General features: G+C 44.0%; 1 protein-coding gene across 7 annotated transcripts in view; it reads left to right on the forward strand.

Moving 5' to 3' along the window:
• The window catches only part of FAT3 (FAT atypical cadherin 3), a 702,395-nt gene extending 691,734 nt beyond the window's left edge, over positions 1-10,661 (forward strand). For 6 of the 7 annotated variants that reach the window (XM_082340432.1, XM_082340439.1, XM_082340436.1 and 3 more), the window contains 4 exons: positions 1,231-1,344; positions 3,452-3,511; positions 4,265-4,300; positions 4,930-10,661. In XM_082340432.1, the coding sequence (XP_082196558.1) occupies positions 1,231-1,344; positions 3,452-3,511; positions 4,265-4,300; positions 4,930-5,555 (836 nt within the window). In that variant the 3' untranslated portion in view covers positions 5,556-10,661. The remainder of the gene's footprint in view (positions 1-1,230; positions 1,345-3,451; positions 3,512-4,264; positions 4,301-4,929) is intronic. The other variant, XM_082340440.1, reaches the window with a different exon arrangement.
• Positions 10,662-13,382: the final 2,721 nt, after the last annotated feature.

Raw genomic sequence — 13,382 nt, forward strand, 5'->3', positions numbered from 1 at the left:
ATACTCAACCAGGGTGGATCATTTGCCATTTCCTTCCTTGGGTTCAGGGCTAAGCCTGGTGCCCACCTTGTGCTTTTCCAAGGCACATGTTTTCTGCCACGTGGCTGTTGGAAGGTGAATATCTCCCTGGCATCTCTGTCCACTTGTATCGGTTGCTTATCCAACTCATCGTTTTGCTGTGGCTTCAGCCTCTGATGGCAGATGCAGAGCTGCAGTGCCTGCACGCTTTGTGGAAGAAACAGCGATTTCTCTAGTCATGAAGAAGGACAACTGTTCCCTTAATCACGAGTCCCCGTCTCTTCATACCGTCACATTCCGTGATGATTTGAAGCTTTTCCTGGTGATCTGTTCCCTCCACCCACTTCGTAATGTGACAGCTTTATTTCCAGAATCCACCTCAGGCCAAAACTCACGTGTCCCCCCGAAGTACTGTTGAGCTTTTATCGACTACATTTCCCCCTTTGTTAAGCAAGGCAGAGCTAGCTGGCGAGACAGTCTCTGGGCGACTCATTCATTTTTCACTTGACAACTTCAAGATATGGGTTGTTTTTATCGCTTCTTTTAGTCCATCAAATAAGAAAGTAGCCCTGTAGCGTGTGTGTGTGTGTGTGCACGCACAGGCTCTCTTTGTATGGCAAAGAAGGAGGAAGTGTGTCACTAAGGGCACATCCACACCGCTGACTGCTGTCCTCCGGAGTGCCGAATGCTGTCATTCCCAAAAATGATGTGGTGCTGCCCTCTGGAAGGCAAAGCTGAGAACTCCACTCGCTCCCCAGAGAGAGCAGTTCGGATAAGTGTAACGGCATTCTTGCCTGTAAAATATTTATACCCCTATTTTAAAAGTCATCTCATTTAACCTGGTGTTGACACCACATCAGTTCATGTAAATGATCTAAATTAACTCTGAATGGCAAAGAGCAACCCGGCCCCTTCATCCTGGCTTCCCTCTTCACTTAGTTGCTTCCCTTTGAGGATGGAACAGCGACTTTCGGCTGTCAGCTATCTGGAAGCTCATTTACCACAGGTTAAGGGTTTCGAATCCATAATGTAAATTTCTTGATTGACAGACCTTTGCCCCCGATGGTACAATCAATTTTCTATTGTGCACTAAATTATTTTCTCTAAGCAAATGAAAGTGCCCCAAGAAGTGAACTCTGGCAGGGGACAGGGCTGGAAATATGCACAAGGTAACCAGTGTCATTTCTGCTTTCTCTCTGGCTGTCCGCGAAGACAAAGGGGTTGATGACCCAGGAGAAGTGACCTGCTTTGCAGGCAGTAATAAAGGCAGCAACTCAGAAGTTCAGTCCCTGAGCTCCTTCCAGTCGGATTCTGGTGATGACAATGGTAAGAAGTCATGGGATTTGTTCCCCCTGGTGGGCTCTGTTTCCTGTGCTGGCGATCACTGGTTGAGAGGAAGGTGTTGGGACCCATTTTGTTTCCTGGCCCGAGCGTGGGCTTTTGCTCAGGCTCACAGCTTTCACTGGGCTCCACTGTTGCGTGTCGGCTGAAAAAGCAAGCGCTCATTGAGCCGCAGCTGGGAGCAGGTGCAGAAGTAGAGGAGGTTCCCCCAGACCTCCAGTAATGCGTCCTCTTTGACTTGGTTCATTATGGGACTACCTCATCCCAAAGGATGCTCTCTAGCAAAGTTTGATTTGTTTCCTTTTTTATTCTAGCTCATGATGATCTCTTCACTATCCATCCAACCTCCCCATCGTTAGAAATTAGTTCAGAAGCAAGACCTCCTTCCCGTAGAACCTCCTTCCCAAAGAGGTGGTATCTTCATTCAGTTGAGTCCCCCTTATAATCATTTGAGGTCATGGGCCTTTGGAGAATCTTATCGTAGATACGATGGATCAGCTCCTTAGAAAAATGCACATACACCCAAAATGTTGCATTCAATTCCATGTGGTTCATGAACCTCACTGACACTCCAAAGCTGCAGCCTCTACCTCTTGTGAACCCATGTTTATGGAGAGGGCATTAATGCAGGAGACTGGGTTTTCTGAGCTTGAGGAACCAGCTTTGGAGGATGGGTTGGTCTCCCCAGGGCAGGGAAAGGGTGCAGAAATGCTCATAAGACAGTGAGAGTTTACCACATGGTGGTGAAAAAGGAATAATTTCAAATAGTCCTTGACAGTGACAGGCAGGCTTACCTTAGTCTATACCTTATGCTATTTTCCCATTTATCGACAATTGGCAAAATTGAATATTTATAATTTAGGTAATCATTCACCCCATAAACACTTGCTGAGTTTCTCCTGAATGTTGAATCCTGTGCCGGGCATTCTGTACCCTGAAGAACAAAATGAAAATGACATAGTCTTTGCCAACCACCACCCGCCCCCGGCCCGCCCCAGGTAAAGATAGGAACAAGGGAGCCCCAAGGCCATAGAAGCAGTCATGGAAGTAAAATAGTCTACCTTCCCCATCACCACCCCCAAATCTCTTCCACCTCCATCCCAAATCCCTGGCACTCCTGAGAGGTGCGGAAACCTCAGTGTATCTGACCACTGGGGTAACAAACCATGTAACAGTGGATTTCTTCTGAGCGATCTCAGAAGGTCAGAGGCAGGCCTCCAGATTTCTTTGCCTTGGTGTTTACTCCCTTCCTCATCCCCAGCCAGAAGAAAAGTTGTCGCTGGTTTGCATTTTATGTAGAAGCAGCCAAGAACGTAGTGTTTCCAAACTCCAGGCAGCAGCTCCAGCGATGATGCCTGGTTGACTATTCTCGCAGGCTCTTCTTCATCCCACCCTTGGGCTTTCAGGCTTAGCATTCTAGGTTGGTCCTGACTAAAGCAGGCTTCCTAAAGTGCCTGATCACCTCTCCAGAAGCTACTGGTATCAGGTGCTAAGGCAACCCATATGAGCACAGAAATCTCCTTCCCAGTTTCTGACTATTTCAGAGGCCAAATGCTGACTCCCATCTACACTCTACGGTGTGGGATCTGGGCCTTGGGTCGTTCTAGGCTATCGGTGGCGTCATGTGAGTGTGAAACCATCAGTGCTGCAAAGGTTATCCCTCATCACTGGCATTTGGCTCGGAGCAGCATGGCTGGCCAGCAAGTAATTATCCCTGGGAATAGTGAGATCTTCCTTGGAGCCTTTGGGAGTCACTAATGAGACATTAGCATAAGCTTATGGCCTTTGCCTTCCTAGATTGATTTCACTGGGCCACGAGGTGTGAATTTATGGCCCAGCAATTCCTGCCGATCATGCCTTTCAGGAGGACTGGCCCCGGATTTGCTGCTGTTTCCCTTCCTCCAAGAAGCCAGGGGGATGAAAGTGTCCACTGGAGTCCAATGGATGGGCTATGGGAAACTTTGGGTGTTTGCATGCTGTGCCTTTGTTGTTACCATTGTTGTTGTTAAGACAAGTGCTTGTATGTTTAAAATACATAACTAACCTGAAGCTGTCCTTCTCCTCCCTCGTGTCTTCTTTTCCTGGCCACAAGCATCCATAGTGACTGTCATTCAGCTTGTCAACAATGTAGTTGACACTATAGAGAATGAAGGTATTTACTGTTTTCTTCCATAGCATTTCTTTGTGCAGAGTTAACCTTTTGGAAATATCACTTCCTTGTTACTTTGAACTAGGGGTGATTTTTTTTTTTTATTGAAGTACAGTATAGTACAATGTTATATAAGTTTCACGTGTACAACATAGCGATTCACAATATTTGAAGGTTATACTCCATTTATAGTTATTGTAAAATATCGTCTATATTTCCTGTGCTGTACAATATATCTTTGTACCTTATTTATTTTATGAACTAGAGGTGATTTTAATCAGTTGGCAGCAGAGGGGGCGGTAGAGGTGGTTTCAAATGAGCCGCTGAATGTCTCTCTGTGGATTGGAGTGAATTTTACAATTTTGAAAAAAAATCCAGTTCATAATTCTTTTAACATGTGATGTACTCTTTTTATAAAATCCCTTCCGAGAGAAGAGTACCCACTTAATTGAAATCCAGATTAATACTAAATTCATTCTTACATTCAACATGTATTGATTGAGCACCTACTGTGAGCTGAGGATATTTAAGAAATCATTCAGAACTACAATATTATGGGAATTGATTTCAATCAGGTAACTTTTATTAGTGATTTAATACTGTTAGGGCCTGGTACAGATGCGATTTATCTTTTTGTTTCGCAAATAACAACAAGGAGAAATAGGAACATTTTTTTACGCCATCTAAAATGTTCTATTGTACCTTCTTCACATGACTTGGACTGTCAGTTTTACTTCTCACTTTGTATTTGAACAGTGTCTGTCACGGATCAAGGACAGAACTACAACCGAGGTGATTCTGCCATGCCCCCAGCATAACGTGTTACTTACGCATTTGGAATTGCTGAGTTTGTTCTTACCCTGTCACTCTCCTTCCATCTTTTCTGAGTTTCTTTGATCTGAATTTTGCATGTTCCAGGTGTCTTGTGTGCTTGGTACTGGAGGTGAAAGCCCCCAGCCCAGCACCCTCCCTCCCCCAGCCTCTCCCCTGCTCCAGCAAGTCATCCGTTTGCACGCACATCTCCCTGCCTCCTGTGGTCCACAGGACGGCTGATGCATCTCCCTCTTCGAGCATGTTGCCGGCCTGGATGTGCACTTAGCCCATGGCTAGGAAGAGGAGAGAGGGTTCTAGAACTGTTGTTTGCTCGGCATGCCCTCGCTGGCCATCGCTTCCGGCATGGCTGAGTGGGAGATGCTGTAGCAGCCAGGTGTCATCCTCAGAGATGCCATTGCCTTGTACTTCCCGGGCCAGAGCATGGCTGGTCCTGAGAGACCCTTGTAAAAAGCATGCTGGTGACCCTGGCCCCTTAGGGTCTCCTGGATGTTAAGAATTGCATGTCAGGTTCCTTGCCTGCTCCTTTCTGAGCCCTGACTCCAGCTCCATTCTGGAGGAGACTCACTGACACGGCTTCTCTCTCACAGCCTATCACTGGGACACCTCAGACTGGATGCCGGGGGCCCGCCTGTCGGACATAGAAGAGGTACCCAACTACGAGAACCAGGAGGGAGGCTCCGCGCACCAGGGCAGCACGCGGGAGCTGGAGAGCGATTACTACCTGGGCGGCTACGACATCGACAGCGAGTACCCACCCCCCCACGAAGAGGAGTTCTTGAGTCAGGACCAGCTGCCCCCACCCCTGCCAGAGGACTTCCCAGACCAGTACGAGGCCCTGCCGCCCTCCCAGCCGGTCTCACTGGCCAGCACGCTGAGCCCAGACTGCAGGAGAAGGCCCCAGTTCCATCCCAGCCAGTACCTCCCTCCCCACCCCTTCCCCAACGAAACGGATTTGGTGGGCCCTCCCGCCGCCTGTGAATTCAGTACTTTTGCCGTGAGCATGAACCAGGGCACAGAGACAGCAGCGGGCCCAGCAGACAGTGTGTCTCTCTCCTTGCACAATTCCAGAGGCACCTCGTCCTCGGATGTGTCAGCCAGCTGCGGCTTCGACGACTCCGAAGTAGCCATGAGTGACTATGAGAGCGTCGGGGAGCTCAGCCTCGCCAGCCTTCACATTCCCTTTATGGAGACCCAGCACCAGACCCAAGTGTAGAGGATGCGCTCGGGTGATGCGCGCGGTTTGTTACAGAAACGCGGAGGTAGACTGGCTGGGCTCCCATCTCCACGAAGGGTCCTGTGTTGAGCGAGCGGGAAATGCGGTATTTTCTGCTGGGAACTTCTTCGCAAGCCATCCTGTCACAAGCAAGCTCGACTCTAGTTGGCTGAAAAGGAAAGGTTCAGAAATTGTTTCTGAGAGGTGACCCATCACCCTGGCAGTGCGTCCCTGCGCTCATGACCGACAAGACGCACCTAGTTTTTAAAGGGGGAAACAATTTCACCCATCGTTATACAGTCCACCTGTATGGCTTTGGGCAGTACTGTGCCCTGGAAAGTGTTACAACATCGGTCCTTGCAGTATTAATAACTGGCAACAAGCCAAGAGGCATTGTTGCATGTAATTTTGAGCCAATGGGGAGGGGGGAATGAAAATAGTAGTTATGATTGTTGGAAAAGTTAGTCTCTTAGGCAAAAGAAAAGAGGAATAAATATTATTAAACAAATAAGAAAATGGGATGAAGGCTTTCAAATCAACTCTCTTTTTTTGTTTTTTTTAATAAGCTGCCCAATTTTCAGCTATAAAATTAGGTTTGGGTAACATGTTTAGTATGCTCAGTTATTTTTGTTTGTTTGTTTGTGTTAAGCATCCAATATAATATAGTTGGATTTTATGATCTTTGAGAAAGATATCAATGAAGAGGAATACGTGAGGATATTTGGGTACCATTTTGTAGGTTGTGCAAACATTAGAAAGAATGTGATTATCTGTCTTTATGTTTTCCAGTAAATATTCTTGGCTGTAACTTTAATTTTAACATTGCTGCAGAAATTGGCCTTTGTTCTGAGAATCAGGAAATAAAAAGACAAATAAAGGAATATTTTGGTACATTGTTCTCTAGAATGAGAGATATTGAGAGGTTTAAGCAGAATTCACAAATTCAGGGAAAAAAAGAAAATATAATACTTTCAAAGTTTTCAGCTAGATAATCACAATTCTTGATAATGCAGATAAAAGGTACGTATTGTTTTAAACTGATAGCATCATCACTATAAATGCAATTATGTTTTTAAAAAAGGAGAAGAAAGTAGATAGTTCTTGTGTGTAAATTATAATAGTGTGTGTTTCTGGTCCTATGTACAAATATGTGCTTGCACTCAATAAGGCTGCTCTTGAGGAAAGCTGACGGGAAGGTTTTAGGTTATGGACTATGTTAAAAATCCTGCCAACGAGGCCAACCTTCCAATTTCTCTGATCTTGATGATATTAGAGAAACACCAAATGCCATATTTTATTCCAGTTCAGTTAACTTTATTTTGGTATAACTGCCATTTATATTAACTTGAAGCAAAACTGTGCTTTCTTAGGAAAAAAAAAAAAACCAACTGTATTTTGTTATAATTTTCCAGAACTAAACTCTCATTTGAAAAATGTGTAAAGTTTCATTACACCCTGGGGTTCTCCTCTCATCTGACCTGTGGGCTTTAGCCTTGAGTTTCCAAATTTGACAGGAGAATCAGCCCACTGGAAATACAATAACCCGGTAGTCGAAGCTTAAAGTTGACGAGTTGAGTGACTTTCCTCTTTTGCTTCAATCAGATCGTGGCCACGTGTGCAGTGGCCATGGTTAAATAAATGCATATTTGCACTCTCTGCATATGAGCAAATCTCTGTGTCCACAGTTTCTGACATATGGCATTGATGTGTCCACCGTACTGTCCTGATCTGTGTGTCATCCACTCAGACATTTTTAATTGCTTCAGTTGTGTTCAGTCCACTTCTTTGCAGGAGTCAGTGTTTCTGAAAGTTCGTGGTTAAGAAAAAAAAAAACTCCTTTTCATTCCCAAGCTTCCCGAGTATGTGCATAAACTTCACAGATTTTTCAGCTTTTCTCCTCTTCCTATCTCTTAGTCATCCCTACTCATGGAAGCATTATCCGCACTGTGGTCTTGAAATAAATGAATTTCACTAAGGCTGCTTGGGAGAATAAAGTCTTTGATATTTTTCTTATGTAAGAAACCATTTGCAAGAATCATGGAGAAAATGACGAACTAATGGTCTAGAATAGAACTGCTGCTACACTTTCGATAATGCAATGACATAAAAAACAATCAAAGTAAAACCAACAATTCATTTCTTGCCCCCAGGAAATATTAGAAGGAGATTAATGCCCATGAGTCAGTCCTGCTTACACAGCATCCCCTCCAGGCAGAGTGCCTGACCAACACAGTAATGAAGGAATAAATAGATCCTAATGCGGTTGTGAAGTCACCCATGAAAATTGTGCCCACTCTTGGCTCTGACCTATATAAAATACCTCTTTCTTCAGGATATCTTCCCCTGATTTTCTGCAGAGTAGCTCTGCGGCTAAATGTATCCCAGATAACCTTGTGTCATACTTTGATTCATTATCTTTAAACACGTGACATCTTTTCACTTTTTGGATAATTAGCTTTCCCAGTAGATTCTGAAATGGTTTGCAGTCAGGCCAAGATGGAACTAGGTGGGGTGACCACTGATTCAAGTGCTGGAAGGGTCCTTAAGGTCTGCTTGTCCAATCCCCTTACTTTATAAAAAAGTAAACATACCCAGAGAGGGGAAGGGACTTGCCCAAGCTCACACAGGAAGGTAAGTATCTGAGCAAGAACTAGAATCCATCCATTTGGCCAGTATTCTTTCTATTAACATTGTTCACCACTAAACTTCCTGGGGCATGATATCTGCCTGCTTATGCTAGACCTTCTGATTTCTCACCATTCCTGCTTTGGAATATACTAGAGGAGAGAACTCATGGAGAGTATTTCTCTGGAAGCCTCATGATCCTAGGTTTCCTTGCAGCCCCCATAGGAAAGATGCAGTTACAGAATTCACACATTTCTTTGGACATCTATCAAAACTGCTTTCGCCAAATAAATGTTTTCTAAAATGAGGATGGAATGATAATTACAGAACAGAACTAAGACCAGTCAGCAAATTCAGTAAAACTTTGATTATATTACCTACTAGGTGCATTTATTTTTCTTCTTTTTCCCCCCTCCCCATCCTGGTCTTTATTCCTAACCCATTCACCATGCTGAACCACGTGGGACAGATTTAAGCCAATTAGTATCTTTCCCATACATATTTTTCTAACATGTATGTGCTACCTCTGGAAGCCATTTTCCATAGCCTATTGTAGGCACTTTACTTGTATTGCACACATTCTGATTAGGTTGAGAATAGCTGGACCAGTGATGTTTGTCATATAGTAAGCAGAAGCTATGGGGCTGTAAAAGATAAATAAAATAGGTGTTGAATTTATTTGCTCTCTCCTATGAGTATTTTTCTGCTGAGTTTCGTTCCATGCCAGCTTTCCATGTACTCATATCCCGCCGGTTCATGAAATGCCATTGAGGAAGACTTAGTGATATGAACAGGTCAAGTCTATGCATCTGAGGTTTACCCTATCAGACAATCAGGGTGAAGACCTAGAAAGGGAATTGATGATGCATTCCCGGATCTTACCTGGAACCACCCTAGGGAATCACTAGCAGAGCCTGGGAAAAAAAGCAAGGAAAACACTATTGGCCAACTCCTGTTTACTTCCCACCCTCACCCCGCCCACTGCCCCCACTAATGCTGAGTCTACATAATCAACGTCAGGGAATAGACATTAGCAAAATAAATCACTTAGGACCCAGAAAGCACTTTCATGGGAAATAATTCAGGAAGATCTGGTGTTCATTTTGCATGGGTTGCCCAGATAGTTGTCTGGGCTCTCCACTCTCCTGCCCTCCCAGTGCACAGATATTGCTAAAGTGGTTAGGCTTTTATGTTTTACGTTTTTAGCTTCAAACCATGAGAGATGGAGATTTGAAGAGACATTTCTTTAGCGTCATCATTTTGTGTGGTCTGTGAGAAGGCGGGTTCTATGTTTGTGCTGGGTTTTGTCCTGCAATGTTCAACTGCACAGTATTCTGGTGGAAATCCACAATGTCTTTAAGCTTCTGGTTGTATAATTCTAGGGTTTAAAGTCTCCATGTGTGGATTTGGCATCAGTTAACATTTAGCCAGCTAGCTAAGAGATAGGAAAAGAATAAGATTTTCTTTCCTTATGTAATAATGAAAAGCAATAATTACAAGTATGTAATATTACACAAAGGCCATAATTAGTCTCTTCCAGTGTTTAGAATGCACTCGAGAATCATAGAGTCATTTGGAGCGTGTTTGGACCCATTAGTATGTACTGTAGTACCCTCTGGCAAACAAATACCTGAATTGCTACTATTTAACAATTTTATGAGCCCATAATACTGCATTTCGGGAAGTGACAAACGTGTTCAAATGTGTTCTGAAATGGAAGCAGTTCTTTTTAAGCACTGTATCAGAGAGATTGTCTTGTAAATTTACCTGTTACAAACAGGCTGGTTTGTAAAAGATGTATGTTTTGGTGTTTAAAATGTTTATAAAATTGTATATAATGGTTTCAATTTTCCAGGCTTTTGTAGATATACTGTATTTGATGCCTATCAGGATGCTTTAATTTGGGGGGTCGAATATAATTCTAAGTCATCCGTGCTGTTGATCTGCAAACTTCTGAGGTAACTACACACACACACAAAGCATTTTAGATTTGAAAATGATGTTTTTTAATCATTCCAAAAGTACTGTAACCTTTCTTTGGTTCTACTATTTTCATTTAACTCTCTCTGTTTCCAAGAAAATGCTTTTATTGACATTTTAGAAAACAAGTGTGTTTTGCCCAGTTACTAAATACCTGATTCTTATGCCATTTCAGATTCAGAATGAGGTACATCATTTCTTCACACACATGTGCACTCACCTAAACTTGCACACACATCACACACCAAACGTTATGCAAAGGGAAAGCTAACACTTAAAGTGGGTCTTGTCCCTTATGGGAATAGATTTTTTGTGCATATCATGCTGTTGGCAGTATTCAGTCTTGTGTTCTTTTTCTAAAAAATGAAAGTAAAACAAAAAACAAACAAAAAAAGACAGCCAAAAAAAAAAAAAAACCAACAGTGTACAGGTTTGTAACTGCCAAGATTTGATGGTTAAAACAAGTTTTCAAGTAAAAAGAAAAAAAAATGAAACTAACAATTGTGTTGACTCTTTTTAAGTGTTGCCTTTTATTTGTCTTCAGCTAATTGCTCACATGGCACTTATATTTGTAGGGATGGTAGTTTTCTCAGAAACTTCTTACCTCCAGAAAGATTTCCATTGGCTCTGGTGCACCTATGCTGGAACCTTATGTAGTTTCTTACTGGACACACACCCTGTAGGGTTTTCTCCTGATGAGAACGAAAACAGTGCTGGAGATTTGAGCAAATGAGGGTCATCGGGCCACATCTCTGCCGAAGTCATTCGTAAACACATCCCCACGCATTCTAGGCTGCTTTTTTCAACAGGCCTCTTCCCCCCTCAAAAAAAAAAATAAAGAAATCCAAAAGTTTGGGACATAATTAGCACTTGAGTTTTCCTCCAAAGACCAGAGCTCTAGAAATTTTTTTATACAGAGTGAAAGTCAAAATATATACAGGACAAGTTGGGGAGGACGGACAAACTGACCCTTCAAAGAAGTGACATTACAAGAGGTTAGCTTGAGACCAGGAAGGACTCCAGAAGGGGAGGGACACCCTCCGCCCAGCCTTGGTGAGGGAAGGCGAGGTCCTGCTGTGAGAACCACACTGTCTGAGCACCAGCAACATGAAAGCCCCTCCTCAGGCCCTGGGCCGCCCCTGGAGTTGTCCCTGCCTGCACCAGCAGCAAAACTCCACCTACCTGCCCCTGACCAGGGTCCTGGAGCCCTGGATCCACTCTCCCCTGGCTAGGCATTCAGTCTCTTCTTACTGGAAATCCTTACCGTGCGGGCAGACTTAGGTGTGCTGGATCCTCTAGTTACTTGTCCATCCACGTATTGGTAGGCATGTAAATGCTGAAGAACTGGATAAAAGAGAGAGTGCACCAATTTGTTGCATTTGCCAACTTCCGATGCTGAAAACTCAGCCTCTGTGCACCAGTGTCAAATCGAATCTTGGAGACAGAGTTTTGGGTGAAGTAGAAAAGAAGAGCTTTATTGCTTGCCAGGCAAAGGGGGATACAATGGGCTCATGCCCTTCAAAACTGTGTGTCCCAACCCGGGGGAATTTGGTGAAGAGTTTTATAGCAATGGTTCAAGGGTGGGGTTGCTGAGGAGGATCAGGGTGTGCAATCCTTTAATCTGGTCTCAGGTGGTCTCCTGATGAGCTTCTGTGGTTCTCCTGAGGTTATCAAACTGTGACCTTCTCTCTGGAATGAAGAATACGTCATCAAGTAGTTAACATCTTCCATTCGTTGGGGGGTTTGGTTCTGCAGAAGAACTCAAAGATACTGTTATGTGTATCCCTTGAGGCAGAACCAGGATCCTGTCCCAAGGCTGCACTATTGTTTCTTGGTGGCTTTTCCCTTGTCTCTGCATCCCCTCCCTTCCCTGATTAACAACTGCTTGAACCTACCCTTTGGAACTCAGGGAAGGTCATGGAGGCTGAAGCCTATTCCCTACAAACAAGAAGCGGGGGACACAGAAAGACTTCCATGCCCGGGAACCCCACAGGGTCCTGCTGGGGTTCAGTATAAACACTTGTATCATGGCTGGTTTCAGACTACCAAGGTAATGTGAACTGGCTCACAGATTCCTGGGACTCTAACAGTGGGCTCTAGAAAATCAGTATAAGCCAACACCAGCAGACCACTGGCTCCCGCATTAGACCAGAAGGCAGAGTTGAGCCTTCACTGTCTTTGTTTCCCAGGTTCCCAGTATAATACAAGCCCATTAGACATTTTTGATTGAAAAATTAATCAATGATGTCTCCAGCTAAATCCCCTTGATCTTATAAATCCTTCCTCATTTTGGTGAACTTAGTAACTGCAGTGAGAAAGATTTCAAGAGACACAAGCGTTGAGAATGCTTGAAGTCTCCTGCCTTTCAACCCAACAGCACAGTGATGTGTTTGTGAATTGAGCAGCAGGAAAATATTCATGTCCATGTCTCTCCCATGGCCACCCTTAGCAGAAAGAGAATTTGTTTCAATCTCCATCTGTACCTCCAAAATGGTAGGGCCACCCAGAGATGTCAGTTAAGAAATAACATTGGTCCAGCTAGGGAAAGAGGAAAAAATTTTTTATGTCGATCTCCATTCTCTGCTGGTTCTTTGAAATAAAGGGGCTGGTTTTTAGCTTGGAAACAGGTCTCTATGGAAAGGTAATTTTCTTTTTCTGTACCTGGGTCAGGGGTGCCAAGACCACTCCCAGGTTCAATGATTCCCTAGGACAACTCAGGACTCAACATAGAGTTCTACTCATGACTATGAAATACTGTCAACCAGGGGAGCTCATTAGACATTCATCATCCAGGGTATCATTGAAGGCTGGTCTTGTCAGCAGCCTTCGCCTGGGTTGTACCAAAATTCCAGACTCCCAGAAGGAATGCAGGTGTTCAGCATAAACGAAATGGTGGGAACCCCTCCTGAAATTCACTTTCCCAAACACAAACCAAGGGCCCACCTGTGAGCAGGGCTTTCAGTGAACAGCATCAGGCCTGCTAGTTCCCACAAAGACGCTCCAAAATTTCTGTTAAATTGTTGCTTCCCCTGATTGTCCAAACTCTTAGCAATTAACAACCTCTATTTTTCATGGGACGCTCCATGTGGCCTGGGGCTCTTCAAACCTTTACCTGCCCTTCTCTGTGGAAGCAAAAGATCCAACCAACACAATTCTGCCAAAACAACTGGGTGAAAGCAAGCCGATCAATAGATGGTGCTCTGCAGTAGTGATTTCAGCAAA

Source organism: Balaenoptera borealis (genome assembly GCF_965194805.1).
Source record: "Balaenoptera borealis genome assembly, chromosome: 11".
Lineage (NCBI taxonomy): Eukaryota > Metazoa > Chordata > Mammalia > Artiodactyla > Balaenopteridae > Balaenoptera > Balaenoptera borealis.